The following is a 21,241-nucleotide window of genomic DNA, read 5'->3' as shown; positions in this document are numbered from 1 at the left end:
TCATGAAAATTAGATGTTTGTTTTATATCTAAAATAAATTATTTATTGCATAGACTTTAATACCAGTTTCAGCACATTTTAAAACACTTTAGTTTTAATTTCAATCCTTCTTCCTCTTTTCTATTTCTTGATCGACTTGTATAGTAAAGTACAAACTGAGTATAAATGTCAAATCTAAAATAAGATAAGTCTGCGCAGACAAACACTTTTGCCAGACAATTTTTTTAAATAAAAAACGCCGATGGTCTCTTTATCCAATCGTTCAAGTCTTTATTTTTTTTTCGAACATATACAAAAGAAATGCATCTTAATTGTAAAATCAAGCATTTATTGATTTTAAAAATTCTTAAGTGGAGCTTTTGGCCCTCAATTAAAAAACAAACAAAAAACTTGTTTGAATCCCCTGGCATATTATTTGTAGTTATACCGTAAATAAAAAGTTTTATTTAATGTACGATCCTCAGTTGAAGAAAAACATTTAGAAAAAGTGCAAAGGCAAAATAGCTACCACATTCTTTGCACATTTGGTTTAGGGCAGTATTTCAATATGTTTGTATAGATATATATATTCATTAAGTTTTCTGTTCTTCAAACATAAATACAAAATACTTTAAGGGAGTGCTACCGGTTATATAATCGGGGAATAATATAAAACATTTTTTATTTGAAATTTTGTCTTTGAAAACAGTTTATAAGAAATACTCTTTTCAAAAATCGTTTACAAAATTTGCAAAACCCTTTTTAACTTCCTCCAAAGAAAATATTTATCCTCAAAGTTTAAAATTTTAAAGAAAACTATTGAATATATATATTTATTTAATGCATTGTTGAACAGGAGGATAAAATCATGCTAGTTTTCCTTTCAATATATTCAACAAAGTGAAAATGATAAAGATAAATTATAAAATGAGAACCAGAAAACTCTGGAATAGAAAGACGACTTTCACAAGTTTTAAGTCCAATAAACATTAGACAATCCTTTTTACTAAATAGGTGATCAATAAGTTACTAGCAAAACTATATTTGTGTATCAATTATTGCTTTAATTACGTCCTCTTATTCGACAGTTTTCTGGTTCTCTCTGTAGTTATATAAAACAAATTGTTGAATTAAACTTTTTATTTGTTTTTATCTTTTGTTTTTCAAACATTTTTGTTGATTCCAAGTAGCTAGCATTTTTTTCGGGCACACTTTAGTATTCCATAATTGGTCTTTTTGGCAGAAAATTTTGAGCTTCTGCCAGGGGTGCAGACTGCATCATAGAATAGCATCTGTCCGATTCACAACTGTGCCATTCTTGACTATACAAAGCTTTAAAGGTAACCGTTGTGAATTGGAAATGCCGCTCTATAAATGGAGGGTCTATTAAAACTTCGCCTACAGTCCTTTTAAGAAAGAATGATAAAGAAAAATACTAAATAGTAAATATGTTATTTGTTGAAAGAGCTGTAGTGGCAATGCTACATATTTGAAGGTAAAAAGATTAATTATGGAATACTGTAATATTCACACATATTTAAACTGCACCTTTTAGTGCCATGAATTGGTGGAGATACACAAGGTGGTGGACAAGAAACAGCAGCAGGTCAACACCTTCAAGGAGAATATCCTGGAGAAAAATAAACTCCTAAAAATCCTCCTGTACTCATCAACATTGTCATTGGTTGGGTTTCTCTCCTGTCTAAAGGAGGGAGAAGGGAGGGGGAAGAAAGGAGATGGGTTGGGGAAGGATATGAATGAAGACATTGATGAAAATTTTGTCAGACATTTTCTCTCTCGAAGAAAATTAAGTTGTGAGCAGGTAATAACAAAAAATCCATCTTTTTCGTATTTTTTTATTTGTGTATTATTATTCATTCCCACAAGCTTGAAAATATTTGCACACATGGCACATTGGGTTGAAATTTGCACATCGGTTTTAAGTAGATTGGCACAATAAATTGCATGACATAATTTTGATAGTTTTTACAAAGTTAGCTATTCAGAGATACATATTCAGTATTTTTCTCCTTATAAAATAATTTTTCCGTATTTTCTACAAAACGTTTGAATATTAAATCGGTTTTTTTAAATTCAACTCTGTGGAAAATAAGATGCAGCTTGAATCCGAAAGCTCAAGCCGTAAATAAGGGCCAACGACAGCTTAGACCTGAGCCGTATTTTCCTGAATTTTTAAAATCGCGTGCTTTGATCTCTTAAAAACCTGGAATGCGCCAATTCCTACCATGAAAATCCGCCAAATAGAATATTAAACCAGAGCTGGAAACTTTAGAATGAGATCTCCTTAATCCTGATCAGTTGATTAATCTGGAGACTAAAAACAAGAGGAGAACAAGCCATATTTAATCTGGAGATTAAGAAAAAGAGGAGATCAAGCATTAATCCCGATATCCATCATTCAAAAGTTCCCAGCTCTGAGCTGAAGACTCAAGATTAATGCTTAAAATCCTGGTTTTACTAAACCCAAGATTATTTTAATACGCATTCTATATCCAAGAAAGAATTTAAAAATTCATCTCAACCAATCAGTGTGTCATGTTAAGATGTACTCTTTAGTTTTTTTAAAACCGTGTTTAAGGATATCTCATTCTAAAGTTTTCAGCTCAGGTATTTGAACTCAACTATGAGGAAAATAAGATGCAGCTTAAATCCGAAAGATATTGTCGTAAATAAGGCCTAACAACAGCTTAGACCCGAGCCGTATTTCCGATGGCTCAGGAATTATTATGATATATAATATTCGTCATAAAATTATAATAATACATGAGTCGAAAAAAGAATTTTTGAAAAAAATTCCTGTTTAAAAATACAGAAATTCTGAATTAAAAAATTTTCACTAATCTTTTAAAAAAATATTTTGGTTGTCATGAACAGTTAAAAATGTCTTTTTCCTTATTTGTGTGATCTGCACAATTAAAAGATTTACTTTCCAAATTTTAGCAATTTTATTACCGAGTTTTTTTTCAGTAGTACTATAAGATTTTAAAGTGTTTACATTAAAACCCTAGGGATCACGACGAAATCTGGTTTTATTCTTAATGCTTATATCTCTACAAATACTCTTTGCTCTTTACCTCTTTGAAAATATACTTTTTAATAATTTGTTTAAAAGCTCTGATTCTCTCCCACGCCCCTTAGAACGGCCATCCCACACTGATTTGATTTTTATTTTCACTCTGAAGCACACGTCAAGATGACCTTGAGTCCCTTGAAACATACTTCATTACATTTTCTGTACTGAGCACAAAATTATGGTGGTGCTGAGTTCCATTAAAGGGACTGTAAGCGATATTCAGGGCAGATTTACAATAGTACCCTTTAATCTTTGACTGATCGTCGACGGTAGAGAATTCTGTGTGTTTATCTCTAGAATGGTGTTCAAATATTGAAGTGTATGCCAGTGTTAACTCAGCTGACTTTACACATATTTCTCGAAAATCCCAAATATTATGTGTCTAACACGGTTTAAAAAAAGTATTTATTTCCTGTGGTTCTGGAAAATAGATTAATATTTCTTAAAAATAGAACTGATTTTAAACAAAGTTATTCCACAAGTTTTTCTGTGGGAAAATCATTTAAGTCCTTTATCCTTGATCAGTCAAAGGTTTTATAAAGGGTATTGTTGTTGTGAATCGTAAATGCCACTTTACAAATAGATAATCGCTTGAATATATGTCTTCTGTCTCCACAACATTTAATAAATGGATGAAAAAGTACAAAAATTGCCAGCCATACCCAGAATATGGGATCAAGGGAACATTTTAAGGGTTAAAAATAAAAGTTTTCTTAATTTTTATAATTTTCTGTCTGGTGATAAATTTAGTTAAATCAGATTATATGCAAAATTATCTATGGATGATTAAAATATTAAGATTTCTTCAATTTTTCAAAAATGGTGTATTATATATATAAATATATATAAATAATATTTTAAGATTGAGAAGATATCTGAGATAAAGAATATGACAGGAGCTCAACCAAAAGAAGAATCTCAATCACAAATTTTAGATATGGAGACAATTGATCTAACCTTACTCCCACCAGTAAACTTTAGGTATGTATTGTCAGCTTAACTTCTTCCAATGTACAAGTGTACTCTGCGTACAGATTTAACCCTTGTCAAGGTAACTTCTCTGTGCATGTGATGTGTTCACTGTACAGTTTAACCCCTGTCAATGTTTAAATGTAATCTATTCCCAACATCCCCTTTAAGTAATAATAAGTTGACCCCTTTTATGAAATAAATAGTCCGCAAAGATAAGATAGTACAGAGATCTGTAAATGGCTAGAATATGCGATATTTTCTGTAGTGGGGCTCATTGTGTACAACTGGAGTACATGACCAATTAGTGTTTCTCTGTGTACAGGTCTACCTGGTCAATGTATAAGTGTTCCTTATGTACAGGTTGACCAGGTCAATGTATAAGTATACTCTATGTAGAAGTTGATCAGGTCAATGTATAAATGAACTCTATGTACAAGTTGACCAGGTCTATGAATAAGTATACTCTATGTCCAGGTTTACCAGGTCAATGTATAAGTGAAATCTATGTACAGGTTGACCAGGTCAATGTATAAGTATACTCTATGTCCAGGTTTACCAGGTCAATATATAAGTGAAATCTGTGTACAAGTTGACTAGGTCAATGTATAAGTGTACTCTATGTAATGTTGACCAGGTCAATGTAGTCAATGTATAAGTACGTACTATGTGTACAGGTTGACCAGGTCAATGTGTGAGTATTCTCTGTGTACTTGTTGACCATGGGATACGCTATGCACAAATTGTACAGTTTGATCCCTGTTAATGTATAAGTCTACTCTATGTAAACGTTGACCTGGGTTAGTGTATTTGTTCTTTATTTACAGATTGACCTGTGTCATTGCATAAACGTGGACTCTTTATACAGGTTGACCCCTGAGCCCGAAATTTTAAAGAGTATTGTTGAACAAAACTCAGTTTCTATTTTGGTGTCTAAAAATTTGTGTAGATTTTGATTTAAGAGATTCGAAAGAATGGAGTATATAAACATACTAAATAAAAAATGTTTCATAAAAAAATATTGATATCCACAAAACTGCCTAACCCCGTCCCCATTCGTGAAACCCCGGTACTAAAACTGGTTTTCATAGCGATACCTTGTCTTAAGTTTTGTGCTTTGCCAATTTACAAGTGTTCCCTCTGCACAGGTTGACCCCTGTCAATGTTTAAGTACATACTCTATGTACAGGTTGACCCCTGAGCCCGAAATTTAAAAGAGTATCGTTGAACAGAACTCCCGAGTTACTTTTTTGGGGTCTTATTATTTTTGTAGATTTTGATTTCAGAGATTCGAAAAAAATGGAGAATATGAAGAAACTAAATAAAACAATATTTCATGTAACAAAAATATTGATATCCACAAAAATGCCTAAACCCCATTCGTGAAACCCGGGTTTCAAAACTGGTTTCTTAAGTTTTGGGCTCTGTCAATGTTTAAGTACATACTCTATGTACAGGTTGACCCCTGTCAATGTATAAGTGTACTCTATGTACAGGTTGACCCGGAAAGTAGGTTCTGATGGATTGCTTGTTGCTTGGTCGACTCCAGAAGATAATGAAGTAACTGGGTTCCAGGTATACAATTATGCAACACTTTAAGCTTTGAAATATTGTAAATATTGTAAGTATTGTTTTTTCGAGGTTTTAACAGAGAATAATGAAACTTGAAATAAACTGTGCAATCTAATTAAAAATTCGTTATTGATCTATTTATTATAATGGTTCTTTTCTTAAATAAAAAATTTGGTAATTGAATTATAATTTGTTCATTTTAGTAAATAATGATGATTGACTGATTGATTGCCCTTAATCACTTGTCACTAAGTTATATATATTTTTATATAAATTGTATGGATTGACACTTTGGTTTGTGTCTGACATTTTAGAACTACAGTGATAACCAGAAAACTCTGGAAGAAGTCGACTTTTAGACTCAAGTTGACTTTAAATTGTCCAATGACCTTTGTAACCACATCAAATCCACTTTAGTTATGCTTTAATGTAGTCTTCCTATTTTACAGATTTCTTGTTATCACTGTATTTGTTTTGGGCCTTAGATGTCTTGCTCTATAGACATAGATACATTAGTAAATGAATTAGTTTATCATGAAAGATTTGTTTATTTAGATATATATTGATGACAAGCTTGGCCATAGAGTACGCAGTTCTTCAAGAACTAAAGCTTTGCTGCATGGGTTAGACCTTCAAAATTCAATAAACCTCAGGAAAAATTCAAAGCTGTTTGTTTTGCTTTTTAAAACCATGAAGTATTTTTTCTTATTGCTATTGCTTCAAATGTCCTTTTTTTAATTAAAAAATATTTTATTTTTATTTTTGCTTGTTTTCTCGAAAAATATACAGTATAATTTTTTCTTCATAAATTAGGTTGTCTTAAATTAATGCCTTTACTATTGTGAACCTTGGAATAACTTATTTTAAGTTTGTTAAAAAACTTACATTAAAAGACCTTCCATTAAAAAAAATCTGTGTTAGCCTTGTCAAAAAAAAATCAGTTTGAATTTTATTTTAGGATTCATAGTACAGGGATAGATAATAAACTCTCCAAAGGAGAGTCAGTACAGTACAATCCACTCACATTCATTAGTCCAGAAAAATCAACAGTTTCAGCGGAGTTTTCCCGAGTAAAAATTCACAGAGATTAGGAACGTTAAAGAGAAGAAAACTAACTTTAAACTAAATATAAAAAAGTGTTAAAGCAAATTTAGATTTACCCAAAATGTTTATTTTGTGTAAACAATATTTTGTGTTTCACAATTTTAGTTTTGCTAAAAATTAAAATTCCAAATAACTCATTAAAGGGTGTTTCTAGATACTCCTTTATTTAATTAAAAACTTGCTCGTAATTTGACGTCTAGTATGAATGCGTGGGTCCCGGTGTCGTGTATCCACTTCTCCCACTCTTGTATTCTTTCCAGCTATAAGCACTAAAGACATGTCTTCCCAACGTTTTCAGCAAATTAATTTGTTTTCAATGTACAGTGAAGCCCATAAAACTGTGGAATAGGAAGACGTCTGTTGGACTCAAGTTTTGATTTTAATTAGTCTATATCCGGCCAAACGGCTGAACCGATGGGGCTGAAATTTTTTTTGGATACTCATGGGTGGCCGGTTAAAACAAATTTGATTTTTTTTCACTGGCAACGCTGGGTACTTCAGCTAGTACATACTATAGGTAAACACAGCACTCTACACTAAAATGCTTACCGAAACCTGTGTTTGCATAAAAAGCCTTTTTTTACTAAATAATCAAATATATTACAAGAAACAATAGTCTAGATGGATATGAAAAAGTATTTTTAACCAAAAAGCAAATAAAAATATAAGAAAAAAATTGTTAACGACCTTTTATTCCACAAATTCAATAGGTACTAGCTGAAGAGCCCGGCGTTGCCCGGGGAAAAAAAATTAAAACTTAAAAAAAATTTTATTATTGGATAATTTTAAAGGAAGACGACATTGAATTAATGCTTTTGTTGTACTTTTTACAATTATGATAAGTTACAGCATTAATTTTTAATAGATATTTAAAATGTAATTATTTGACATTGCATTGCGGAGAAATGATTGAACTTTAATTGGGGGGTGGGGGGGAATACACTACACTCACCGCGGGGTTTATATTATTTTCTTTGTTCCTTTGTATAATTCAATCATAAATTTTCAAATAATAACATATGCAAGCCAGCTATCTGAAATAAGAGAGAAAAAAACTATTTATATATCAATCAAAAGAATATTTGTTTGAATTAATTAAATGTCAAATCTTTCATTTTGGATAACAAATATAAGGAACTCCTGATAAAGAAGTTGTGTCGAGACAAGTTATCAAAAATCCAATTATAACTGGTTTTGATTGATAAAAGCTTATAATTAGGATTGAACAACGAGGTTATAGTGTATAGAGCGATGATGATGTACGCTAATCCTTTACTAATTGTATAGGCCATAAACTATACTTTCGTAGAAAACTATCATCCCCCAAGGGCCCAGAGCCCGAAATTTAAATGAGTATCGTTGGACTAAACTCCCGAGTTTCCTTTTTGGGGTCTAAACATTTGTGTAGAAATTGAGAATATAAACAAACTGAATAAAATAATGTTTCAAAACAGAAATATTGATATTCACAAAACTGCTTAACCCAATTCGTGAAATCCAGGTTTTAAGAACGATACCCTGTCTTAAGTTTTGGGCTTTGGGATTCAACAATTCACAATTTGGTCAAAATATATTTAGATCAGTTACTCTTTTTCAATATATTTTCTAAATATTTACATTTGTTTTCTGTTAGTGGCAGTTGTTGATATTCATTGAAATTGGCTACTTCGTCATAATCAAAACTTTTTTTCAACTTTATAATTAAGCAATTTTTCCAAGATGCTAATTTTTTTTCTGACGTCCTGTCTTATACCTCTGTAGCACCATTAAAATTAGAGGCTAACTTAATTTGCCAAAATGCAAAAAAAGGTTGGACTAGACTCTACAGAGAATCAACCTATCCCCATCTATATTATACAAAAATAGCCCAATAGGGATGAGATTAAACCTCAGACTATATATATATTCTGAGGATTAAACCAAATCCATAGTATTTATTCAAAATATAATAGTGGCAGTCTACTTACTTCAAATTCAAAACAATAGTTAAAAACTTTAAAGCAGTGCATGGAGGTATTGGGAAAAGGTTGATAAACATTAAACAATCCGAAAAATTTATTATATGAAAATAAATCAAATATTATGAAGGATATGGAGTATGACCTTTAAAGACATAAATGCAATTTTGATCAAAAAATTACTTTCTGATGGTTCATTAATAATATGATCTTCTCATATTCTACAGTGATAACCAGGAAACAATGGAATAGGAAGACGACAATATACCAATATATCTTACGTGTATTAAACGTTGTTACAAGGCGAACAGTTTTACTACACTTATTAAATCACTAATTTAGTTAAATACAGGTCCGTAACCAGGAGAGGTGCACCACCCTTTCTCCTAAAAGGGGGGGGGGGGTGCAAAGACGAATTTGCACCCTCCCCCTTTTTTTAGTTAAGTTGTTTGGTAAAATTTTCTCTTGAAAAATTGCGATTTTAGCATTAAAAGTTTTCTAACTTTGTTATCATCCTGTATACTGTATTGTGACTTGTGAGGAAGGGAAGGCACAAATCCGTTCGACCACAAATTACGTCACAACTCACCATTATTTCTTCCGACCACAACTTTCTTCGTCCTGCATTGTTTACAATCTTTTTTAAAGTACTTTAAATTATAATATTAGAGTTTTGAGCCTCGTCATGTTGTTTATAATGGTTTAAACTGTTTTAAACTGTTTTATCCTTTCTCTTTTGTTTAAAGAAGAACATCTTTTGAAGGCAACAGTAGGCACAAAACAATTCATGCAAATTAAAACCAAGTTGTTATGTTCCCTACCAATAAAATGTCAATTTTTAGTTGTAAATCCTAAAAGTCCCAGCGCACTATCACCTGGGAGTAAAATAAGAAAACATCATTTCCGAACGAAATATAGGTGTCGTCCCGACGAAAAATATATGAAGTTATTGAAGATATACATACATAAAATGTAGTAAATATGTTCCAGTATGTATCATAAAATTCAATTATTTAGATTTTCCCTCAGTTTCAATATTTTGTCCAGACAGTTCAAAAGCATGAAACAAATTAGAAGATTTGAAAGTATAAAACAAATTAGAAGATTTGAAAGTATAAAACAAATTACAAGATTTGAAAGTATAAAACAAATTACAAGATTTGAAAGTATAAAACAAATTACAAGATTTGAGAGTATAAAACAAATTAGAAGATTTGAAAGTATAAAACAAATTAGGAGATTTGAAAGTATAAAACAAATTACAAGATTTGAAAGTATAAAACTGGGAAAAAAACATCTTATTGAGTCAAAACTAACAAAATAAGGATAAAGTAATTGTTATGAAGAGCTAAATCTAATCAAAAATGCATTTTTTAAATGGACTGTAAAGGAAAAATGAATATAAATTTGACATAGTTTTATATCAATTTCTCGAGACAGAAACATCAAATAAAAACTTTCATGGGTCGCGATTAAGAGCTAAAGTGATTAGCTTTAAGCCTATACCCCCTTTCATTTTTCCTTTACAGTCCCTTTAAATTTAAAAATATGTTATAAGGGAGAGATTTAAGAAGTTTTAAACAACACCCCCAACCATTCTCCTTTCCTGTCCGAAATGATTTGAGTCTTAGGCACAAACTCAGATTTCCTAATCCCTATATCTTTGTAGCCCAATGTCGTTTATTTCCTTGGATATTTCAAACCATAAATTCTGGTAGATCAAATTATCAAAGTTTGAAAAATCAAAGGTTTACACCATCAAGTTGTTAAGTTATAGAGATTAGAAAATTTGAGCTTGTGACAAAGACTTTTAGAGTAAACAACGTGGTTTGCAAATGTGTATTTCGGGGTATGAACTATGAAAGCAGAAAAACAGCTAGAATTGAAAAACGTGTTCTCGTCTTCTTTAATACGTTTCATGACTTACTAATAGGTTTAATAAAAAGTGAAAGAAAAAATGTTACCAGCTGAAATTAATAAAACAAAGAGGGGTGCAAAGCGCACAAATACATAGTAAATAATTAAAAACCTAAATAAACAATTCGCTATTACATATAAAAAATAATTTAGGGTCTGTACAGAAACATCTATTAGAAATAAAAGTCGTCATCTAATATGGTTAAACCTTTAAATCACATTTTAAAGGCAAACAAATGATGGAACAGATTTGTTGGAAGTACTTGCACATTTCAACAGGGTGAATATTTTTAATAAATCCAATATTTTTTGAGGATCTGAAAAAAAAACCCTGAAAAGTTGGATATCAAAAGAAAAGTTTTTTTTTCACTATTTTAAATAAAGAACATGCCTTAAATATTAAATGCTAAACAACATAAAGCCAAACGTAGTCGTACTTTATGTACAGAGAAGGCATGAGACTGTAAAGTGTACATCGTAGATAGACCAGTTCAATACTAACTAGTAGATAGACCAGTTCAATACTAACTAGTAGATAGACCAGTTCAATACAAACTAGTAGATAGACCAGTTCAATACTAACTAGTGGATAGACCAGTTTAATACAAACTAGTAGATAGACCAGTTCAATACTAACTAGTAGATAGACCAGTTCAATACTAGCTAGTAGATTGACCAGTTCAATACTAACTAGTAGATAGACTAGTTCAATACTAACTAATTGATAGACCAGTTCAATACTAACTAATTGATAGACCAGTTCAATACTAACTAGTAGAGCATATCCTTCCCATCAGCTGACTCTTGAACTCTCATTTGTAGATTCTTTGCATTTCTTGACTTAGGAGCATAATACATAGCATACTGCCTACTCAACCAACAGATAACAAAAGAATTCAAAAAAAGAAAAAAAATTATGTTCTTAATATTTCAGAACAGATTTTTTTTATCAATGACAACTAAATTATGTAATTCCACTAATAGTATGTAAACTAACTTAATTTTAAACAAAGGAATTGAGTCTCTGCCACAACTGATATTTTCTAATCTCTATATCTTTGTAACCCAATGTGGGAACCCTTAGATATTTCAAGCTATAAATTCTGTTGGATCAAATAATCAAAGTTTAAAGTAGCTGGATACGAAAATTTGTTTTTGTGGCGAAGACTCAATACCATTGTATGTTAACTGTAAATATTAAAAAAAAACATTCATTTCGAGAAAAAGGTTCAATATTTGGATAGTTTAATCCATCCATTGTCTTTTACCCCAGTAATAATTCAAATAGTCATCTGTTCCTGTATCCAAGAATTCCAGCATTAACCATATGTAAAATCATTGTGGGAAAAACAAGCCTGAAAATTTCTTTATGTTTAAATCAGAGAAAAATTAGTTTTTTAATAGAACTGTATTTTCAAGTGACCCTCCATGTAAAGATGGCAATACCTGATTTACAACGGTAATCTTGAAATATGAATAAAATATCCATGTTTTGTGTATTTAAAATGTTTAATTTCATTTGTGGTTTCTCTGCAAAATTGTCTATCTCATATCTTATTTATAAGAAACAACAGTGATATTATCTGAGTTTTTGATTCAGAAAAATGATTTCTTTGACATTTTTGATCAGATTAAGGTTTCAAGGGTACCGTTGCCGGGCATTGCAATCTTTGCTTGGAGGGTAATTTGAAATTACGCTCACAATCCCTTAAAAGATGTTCTGAAAAATGTTCAAAGGGGATGAAGTTTATCTTGAATTTAGTAAAACCAGTTTGTTATTAAATGTTCTTAAAATTCTTTTTTGCATTACCCAGCAGATGAAAACTAACAGGGAGCATACAGAAACATTATAAATAAGTCTTCATCTTATCATGAGTAAACCTTTAAATTTATTAAACTAGTTTTCTACCAACCCACAAATCCATTTTTTAAATAAAAAAAAAATAAAAAAAATGTTGGTACTTTTTTTTGTTAATAAAATTGTTTTTTTTACCAATAGCTGTATCCTAGTGAACTCTGGCCAGCAGAAGACCATTGAAGACCATTTACTCGTAGAGTTTCACTGATACAAAGGTTCTCACTTATCCTAGAAAATGAGTTAGATCTTCAAATTTCACTTATCCTAGAAAATGAGTTAGATCTTCCAATTTCAAACTATTATTACACTATTTACAATGTGTTTTTGTTTTAAAGGAAATAACGCAAATCCATGTTAATTAAAAAGGTATTTGCCAAATAAAGTAAAATAAATAAGTTTTCTGTAAAATATCATTTCATTTTTGGGTAGAAGTATTATACAGATGAAAAAATGTATACCTGATGTCAAATTTTTCATTTATTTATTTAATTTTCTAATATACATTCTAGTTTTAAATCTTCTCTTATACTAAACTTATACTAAACATTTAATTTTGAGAGAGATCTTCTTAAGTCTTAGGAAAAAATGAAGAAATCTTGATGAAAAACAAACCACGTATTTGAATGTTTAGAATAATTTACTTTTACCGCTCCCAGACTTTATAAAGAATTCAAAAGAAAACACTTTAGTTTAGCTAGAATATGACAGAAAACTGGAAAAAAGGTAATACAAAATTTATATGTAGAGAGAAAACCCTATTATACACTGGACAATCATAACATATTAATATTTATGAGGACAACACGTGAATAGGTTTATTCTTGCAGTGGAGTAAATTATCCATTTTCTTACCTTGAACTAAACAATGCTCCCCATAGAATTAGAACTAGTAAATAAGAAACAGAAGATCCAATATTCCAAATGACAAGCCCATCAATTCCAAGAATTGAACTAAACAAATTTTTCTTTTTATAATAGTTTTAATCAGAGAAAAAAATTAAAAAGATTAATGGGTCTTTTTGTCAAAAAAGATGTATTTTACAAATATGTAACAATAAAATTCTTCAATGATTGATTTATTTAAGAAGGAAAAACTGAAAACTGGGAAATTTTTATTAATTATTTTTATGAACCACAATTGAGCCTTTTCCACAAACTCAAACTTTCTAATCCTCATGTCTTTGCAACTTGACGGGGCAAATCTCTGACATTTCAAATTATTTTATCCAACAGAATTTATAGTTTGAAATATCAAAGGTCTGCGACATTGGTTTCCAAAGAGTATACAACCAGAGTTTCAATTCCTTTGAGTAGCTGAGTTTTGCCCTTCAAAGATATTCAGTCTTTGCTTGCAACAAACTCTGATATTCTAATTCCTATATGTTTGCAACCAAATGTCGCAGACCTTAGGTATTTCAAACTATGATTTCTGTTAAAGAAATAATAAAGGTTGACACAATCAGGTTGCAAAGATACAAGGTTTAGAACATTTGAGTTTGTGGTTAAGACTCAATTCATTTAGACTAAAACTCTGATTATTAAATCCCTATATCTTTGCAACCAGATGGTGAAAATATTTGATACTTCAAAATCAGATTATTTAACCCAGCAGAATTCATAATTTGAAATATCTAGTCTACGACATTGGATTGCAAAGATATTGTGACAAAGACTCAATTCTTTTTACAGTTAGTCGTAAACTTTTGGTCCTAATTACACCTCTTTTTAAAAAATGACCTAGATATTCGAACCAACCAACGTCATAGCAATGTCAAATTTGTTAAGTTTGTGATTATGAGTTGTGTTCATTATAACTAAAAGATGATATTTACAAGGGAGTGAACCTGACAGGATTATAAGCTATTTTCAATTGTTCATGATAACTAAGATGATATTTAAAAAGAGAAGGCGTCGTGAACCTGACAGGGTTATGAGCTGTGTTCATGTTAACTTAGATGATATTTATAAAGGAGAAGGTGTGAACTTGACAGGGTTATGAGCTGTGTTCATGATAATTAAGATGATACTTATAAAGGAGAAGGTGTGAACCTAAGAGGATTATGAGCTGTGTTTATGATAGTTAAGATGATATTTATAAAGTAGAGGGTATGAACCTGACAGGGTTATGAGCTGTGTTCATGATAATTAAGATGATACTTATAAAGAAGAGGGTATGAACCTGACAGGGTTATGAGCTGTGTTCATGAAAATTAAGATGATATTTATAAAGAAGAGGGTATGAACCTGACAGGGTTATGAGCTGTGTTCATGAAAATTAAGATGATATTTATAAATAAGAGGGTATGAACCTGACAGGGTTATGAGCCGTGTTCATGATAATTAAGATGATATTTATAAAGAAGAGGGTATGAACCTGACAGGGTTATGAGCTTGATATTTATAAAGAAGAGGGTATGAACCTGACAGGGTTATGAGCTTTGTTCATGATAATTAAGATGATATTTATAAAGAAGAGGGTATGAACCTTACAGGGTTATGAGCTGTGTTCATGATAATTAAGATGATATTTATAAAGAGAGGGTGTGAACCTGACTGGGTTATGAGCTGTGTTCAAAATAACTAAGACTATGTTGATGAGGGAGAAGGTGAGACCAATGAAGAAGAAGATGATTGTGGAAAGCCAGAGTCCGAACTTGATCATATTTTCAGCTATTGGTCCTGAAAAAAAAATTATAGTTAAGGGATTGTTAACAAATTTGTAAAATATTATGAAAAATCAACTTTATACAACTGTGGCGAAAGATAGTCGATGACTATAGGTTGTAATATCTGAATGATTTGTTTGAAATTAAATAGATTTTTTTACGGTCTAAGTCGTATGTTGCATTTTTCTGAATTTGAATGGACGTTCTTAGGTATTAGTCGTTTTTTAACAATTTTTCTCCTTATAGACGCAACAGATAGAAGTAAGATTAGTAGCGATCAAAAGTGCTTTTTTATCGCATTAAGCCTACACCCCCTTTCATTTTTCGCGAACACTCCCTTTAAGTATCAAGGGTACCGTTGTGAATCGGGGCATTGTAATATTTGCATGAAGGGTCATCACTTAAATTTACCCAGTAAACCCACCGTTTGTATCTATTCCTGCAGAATTAGCCTCATTTTCCCAGCCTTTCTCCTTACAGATATTATCTCCAGACGAGGTGTCCTCTAAACATTTTAAAATATTTCTTTATTGATGATATTTTTTTAATATATGATTATAGTTCTTACTTTGATGAAACCTGAAAATAAAAGTTGTCAGCACAAAATTATCCATTTTTCTGTACAGTGAGAGCCAGAAAACTCTGGAATGGGAAGACGACTTTTAGACTCAAATTATGACTTTTAAAAGTTCAATGAACATAGACACAGCAAATGTGAGTGTAAACAGAACCATGTAATGCCTAATAAACTACTAGTAGAACTATTTGTTTTTTAACAACATAAAACACACCTAGGTACTACTTACATGTCGTCTTCCTATTCCACAGTTTTTTGGTTCTTACTGTATTTAGGCAATAGAATAATAAAAGTTTAAATAAGTAAATTTTTCGAGTAAAAAATGCTGAACTAAAAAATTTGGATTTACATTTACAGCTTAGGTAAAAAGTACCAAAAAGGAAACTCAACTTCATTAAAAAAAATGTACTTTGGCAGTAGAGATGGACACGTTCGGCTTTTTTCCATTTGTTCGTTTATCGTTCGTTAAACTACCCATTTCGTTCTTTTTTTCAGTCGTTCAGTAAAATTTAGAATAATTTCCATTTTCAGAATTATCATTAGTTTCCCATCTTTCTTGTTCGTTTTCTCACTGAACGATCGCTCAATTAAATCGTTTTATCTTAACAATTTAGAAATTTTGAAATATTTTGTGCGTTCACGAAAACGATGTCCATCTGTTGATGGCAGTGCAGGTTTGTACCTGAGGAGTTCTTTCCTTTGAGAATATCTTTAATATCTTCAATCCCTCCGCAGGAATACATACACACACCCTCGTAGCAAACAACTAGACAAAATCATCAATTTTTATAAGTACAGGGTTTCCCACAAAGGATGAGACTGTAAAGACGATATAAAACTCATCAAATATCAAGATTGCTCGGTTAGATTAAGTCTCCTGCCTTGATAAAAGCTTTTTAATGGCCTATTTGTTAACATGGCAACAAAAGAAACCAGTTCACAGTTGCAGATAATCCTAAATATAAGGAAATAGACAGTATAAGTATGTACAATCGTCTCTGAAGTCTCATCCTTTGTGGCTAACCCTATATTATAGCAGTAACACAGAAAACATTTGACACAAAAGATTTGAATTTATGTTGAGCTTTAATATTTCCCCCAGATGAATTTAATTCAAGTCGAGAACCAAAAATCAGAAAACTTTGAAATGATTGTCGTCTTTCTTCTTTCCTTCAATCAAGAAATGTTGCTGATGGTCTTAAAATTTATTTTTGAATCTAGCTAGAATTAGAAATAACAAATCACAAAATATTTAGTGACAGTTATTGATGAATTGATTCCCCCCTCCCCCCGATTATACAGGAAATTAAATTTACAAACAGAAAGTTCTCAAAGGCTTTAAAAGACACATTTTTCATTGTTCATTCCAATTTCGGCACAACCAATTTTTGCTGGTTGTTTATCTTTACTCAATAATATATGTAGAAAGAGGTTTCCGGCCAAGAATGAATATAAGATTAAAATACAGTGAGACTTAGGGAAAGGAATTTGACTGAATATATTTTAAAAAAGTCCAATTTTAGCATAAAAAAATATCATGCAATTGTTTCACTTTAAGTTTCACTTTCTAAGATGCTTTCAAGCTGCTTTGAATCAAAACTACATCAAGAACACAATATTTTGCTTTAATTTTGCTTAAATGTCGTCTTCTTCCTATTTAAGAGATTTTTAGGCACCAGGTCCCGCACCACTATAAATATTCAATGTTTTGTTGACAAAGGCCTACAGTGATAGCCAGGAATGACCTGTGAAATTCGATTTCCTATTTCAGAGTGTTCTGGTTATCACTGTACTATCTACTATTTTCAACCTGACAGATCTGTGTTAATTTTTGTTCCTCTATTCTTCTCCTTATGTCCTGAGAAGAGTCCAAAGTTGACTGTTATATAATCAGCTGAATCTTCTGCATTTGAAGCATTTCCCTGAACACACACATTGTTAGAAAAACCTAACAATTTGTTCGGTAAATAGAATTTCGAACATTGTATTAGATCTGTATAGAAGAATGTTAGAAATATCTCTCTCAAAATGTATCCGTAAATTAACTCCTATATAATTCTCACAAAATATATGTAAACGAGTTTGATGTAAAACTGTCTTATTTAATCCATGTAAACTATTTTGTACAATTTAAATAATCTCGATACGGAGATAATAAATATCTAGATCTCAAAAAAAGAAATATCTCTCAAAAGTTTAGTTATTCAGCAAAATGTGTTATTACATAGATAAATTTCGAAACTGCGAAATGTTTTCGGAAATTAAATGTTTCCTATTAGAGCTGTGAAACGATCGTTCTTTCACGGCTACGAACAGAACGGAACTAACGATTCGAGACGCTAGCCATGAGTGACACCTTTATTTGTTAACAATTAGGAGAGACCCGTAATTTTTCTAGTTGGAAAAAACTTTAATTCTGATATTGTCACCATATAGCCTCTGAAGCAAAAAATCCGTCAATCACTTTTTCAAAGAAATCATAAATAAAAATAAATAGTTTATTTTTTAAACAAAAACATTGATATCTAATTCATACTTTATCAAACAAAGCAATGTGAATTGGACATGACACTCCATCAATAGAATGTTCTAACCAAGCTAAGAACAGTCTTGAAGTTCTACCAAAATTCGAGGCAAATCGCTCGAAAGGTTCTTGTGCTATGATCGGACATCCAAATAAACAAGAAGAGATTTCTACTTTTTATAAAAGAAAAGTTATTCTTCAATAAACATTTTTTCTGTCCTAGCTGTTTCGTTTAAATGTGTCTTATCATTGTGTGAGCTCATTTTGTATTTACTTATCAAGAATAATTAAGAAAAATTAAATATTTTTGCATGAAAAATGTTCCCAATACACAGTTTGTAAACTCTTCTACCGTCAACATAATAAAGATTACGGTTCACTTAATATACAGGGTTACCCACAAAGAATGAGACTTTAACGATCCAAACCTCATTGAAAATATCAATTTGAAGGTTTAATATCACCCCGGACTAACCAGAGTGAGCAGCATTCGGTTTCTTCTAATTGAAATCAAACGTGTTTTGGTCTATAATCTTTAACCTTACGGATGTGTTTATTCTATACTTTTTCCTTCAAAAAGCATATGCAAAATAGTATTTAAGAAAAAAGACAAAAAAATTGTGTTTAATGGGTCAAATTGTGATCGAAAGTCACAGCTTTCTGGAATATTGACAGAACCGTAAAATTCACGTGATATGCTCTCTTCATTAAACACAGCGTTTAATAAGTTCATTTAATGAGTTAGAAACTAAATAGAGTGCATGTAAAGTCCACATTTAAAAAATGCCTGGACAATGGTTTTTTAAACTATTGTTACAAGTATCAACATCAGGTAAAGTACGTTGAAGAATGAATGCCGCAAATTATTTTGTGATGTACCCAGAGCCGGAAATTTAACACAGTATCTTTGAACGAAACTCCTGAGTTTTCTTTTTTGGACTTGCATTTTCGTAGATTTTAATTTAAAAATCAGAAAACAGAAAGGGAACGTTAAGAAACCACATTAAATAAAATGCCTTAACAAATAAATTTGTAACTACAAAACTGCCAGACCCCATTCATGAAACAGGTTTTCCGATACTGGGTTTCATTAGGATAATCTGTCACTGCACTTTACAGTATTAAGTACATACCTTGACCCATTCATTAGTTATTACTGATGTCATAAATAAAGCCAGGCACAGAATAGAAATCTAAAAAGGAAAGAGTAAACTAAAATTCTATATCTCTTTCTATTGAATGTCAATTTTATGAACTAAAGAAAGCTGCAGAATATGAAGACGACACTAAAATACTAAAGTACATATGATGTCTTCTTAAAATATATACAGTAAGGAGTTAATTCAATTATTAAGAGAAATGGGTCTGTTTACACGGCACAATCGCTGTGTCCTATGTTCAAAGGATTGTACAGGGTGTTCCATTAAACATGGAAATTCAATGACGAATTTGATATCGTCTTTATAATTAATTCTTTGATTTAGAATAGTGATACCTACTGAGAATGCTGTAATCCGTAAGATTTTTGTCTGCTATGTTTACAATTTGTTTGTTTATGCTTTGACTGCATAAGGTGGATTCTCATTTGAACTACTGCCGTTTGAAATATTATTTTTATGAATTCATTTGAACTATTTTAAGTTCATTTGAACTATTTATGTGTTCATTTACACTATTTTTTTGTTCATTTGAACTATTTTTATGTTCATTTGAACTATTTTAGTGTTCATTTACACTATTTCTTTGAATTCATTTGAACTATTTTTATGTTCATTTGAACTATTTTTTGTTTATTTCATTAATAATATTTTAATAGTTCAAATGATAGTTCAAATGAACTAAAAAATAGTTCAAATGAGCAATATATTTACTCGTTTGAACTATTGTTCATTTCAACTACTCACGTGGTACCACGTGCAGTAGTTGAAATGAACAATAGTTCAAATGAACAATAGTTCAAACGGCAGTATACAGTATACAAACAAAGTAAACTTGTCTGTCTTCACTGTTCATCTTGCGGATATAGACACATCTTTACAGCCATTTACCGTTTTCATAAAATAAACTCTAGCAGACATTATCATACAATGGCTTTTGAAATAATTCATAACAAAGACGATATCAAGTTCGTCACTGAATAACCATGTTTATTGGGACAATCTAATAGTCAAAATCCTATTCACGAGTGTTTTGTTTATCACTGTATGTGACTAATTATTTATTTGCAGTCATTACAGAGCCTTCAAATGTAAAAAAAAATTCCAACAAAAAATAAATTTTTCTGTCATTACATTAAGATAACTTTGATTTTTTTCTCGAGTCAATTTAAATTTTGAGTGTATTTTAGACTGTAAACCAATAATTCAGAAAATGTATTTCAATAACCTTGGCTGCCAAGTTCCAACACAAAATAGAGATATTTTTCACCCCAAAAAAAGCTGCAATAGGAAGGATAAAAAATGTAAATTAAATCGTACAGATTTTTTTTTAGCTAGCTCCTTTTTTTAAAGGTTCGATTACCTACCATGAGACAACCAAAAACTTCAGGCTTAAATTTTGAACATTGAACCATTTTGATGATGCCAGGGTTTTATTGTATCTATAAATAATCTTCAGATTTGAATGAAGCTGTGTTTCTATTTAATTTTTCGCATTGAAATCAGAGTAGATAATATACAGATTTTTAGCACTGAGCAATATGTGCATTGTGCACTTTGCATGCAAATTTTTGATTAAAATACAAACATACAAATGTTCCTACCTTCTCATGGAAAAATAGTTAAAACTTTTCATTAAAAACTGTAAAACTAAGAACATGCATAGAACTAACGTTAGCACATAACAATGATTTTCAGGCCAAATATCTGAATATAATATATAAATACACAGTTCGAGGAATTGTCCTAAATATCACAAAAATTAAATATTCTATTCTCATCAGCAGCAAATACACTTTAGACTCTTTCTTGTCATCGTTATAATCCGCTTTTAAGATGAAATTTGCAATTTTGATTGTCACAACT

General features: G+C 30.8%; 3 protein-coding genes across 3 annotated transcripts in view; 2 read left to right on the top strand and 1 right to left on the bottom strand.

Annotated features, from left to right (window-relative positions):
* LOC111710213 (myosin heavy chain, fast skeletal muscle) overlaps window positions 1-60 on the top strand; it is a 29,297-nt gene extending 29,237 nt beyond the window's left edge. The window contains exon 23 of the mRNA XM_023484275.1: window positions 54-60. Coding sequence (XP_023340043.1) covers window positions 54-60 — 7 coding nt within the window. The remainder of the gene's footprint in view (window positions 1-53) is intronic.
* A 1,670-nt stretch (window positions 61-1,730) lies between these two features.
* Window positions 1,731-6,795, top strand: LOC111710219 (uncharacterized). Its single transcript, XM_023484281.1, has 5 exons — window positions 1,731-1,801; window positions 3,936-4,054; window positions 5,539-5,617; window positions 6,170-6,267; window positions 6,573-6,795. Exons 1-5 carry the CDS (start codon window positions 1,733-1,735, stop codon window positions 6,703-6,705), a joined length of 498 nt encoding a protein of 165 aa, XP_023340049.1. The 5' UTR covers window positions 1,731-1,732; the 3' UTR covers window positions 6,706-6,795.
* Window positions 6,796-10,501: 3,706 nt separating this feature from the next.
* On the bottom strand, window positions 10,502-20,904 carry LOC111710232 (uncharacterized). The gene is made up of 10 exons (XM_023484296.1): window positions 20,743-20,904; window positions 19,352-19,411; window positions 17,505-17,616; window positions 16,377-16,460; window positions 15,542-15,622; window positions 15,001-15,130; window positions 13,304-13,402; window positions 12,587-12,679; window positions 11,892-11,948; window positions 10,502-11,461 (listed from the first exon to the last, which is right to left on the bottom strand). The coding sequence occupies exons 1-10, from the start codon at window positions 20,788-20,790 to the stop codon at window positions 11,365-11,367; spliced, it is 861 nt and encodes a 286-aa protein (XP_023340064.1). The 5' UTR covers window positions 20,791-20,904; the 3' UTR covers window positions 10,502-11,364.
* Between the last annotated feature and the right edge of the window lie 337 nt (window positions 20,905-21,241).

The sequence above is a fragment of the Eurytemora carolleeae genome, unplaced genomic scaffold (assembly GCF_000591075.1).
Source record: "Eurytemora carolleeae unplaced genomic scaffold, Eaff_2.0 scaffold93, whole genome shotgun sequence".
Classification (NCBI taxonomy): domain Eukaryota; kingdom Metazoa; phylum Arthropoda; class Copepoda; order Calanoida; family Temoridae; genus Eurytemora; species Eurytemora carolleeae.
This window is presented reverse-complemented; position numbering and strand designations above follow the sequence as displayed.

Coding starts and splice junctions, on each gene's coding strand:
- LOC111710219 (XM_023484281.1), top strand. CDS start 1,733: ATGAATGAAGACATTGATGAAAATTTTGTCAGACATTTTCTCTCTCGA. Junction 4,055..5,538: donor CTCCCACCAGTAAACTTTAG/GTATGTATTGTC, acceptor CTCTATGTACAG/GTTGACCCGGAAAGTAGGTT. Junction 6,268..6,572: donor CAAAATTCAATAAACCTCAG/GAAAAATTCAAA, acceptor ATTTTATTTTAG/GATTCATAGTACAGGGATAG.
- LOC111710232 (XM_023484296.1), bottom strand. CDS start 20,790: ATGGTTCAATGTTCAAAATTTAAGCCTGAAGTTTTTGGTTGTCTCATG. Junction 12,680..13,303: donor GGAGCATTGTTTAGTTCAAG/GTAAGAAAATGG, acceptor CTCATTTTCTAG/GATAAGTGAGAACCTTTGTA. Junction 11,949..12,586: donor TCACTAGGATACAGCTATTG/GTAAAAAAAACA, acceptor AGAAATTTTCAG/GCTTGTTTTTCCCACAATGA.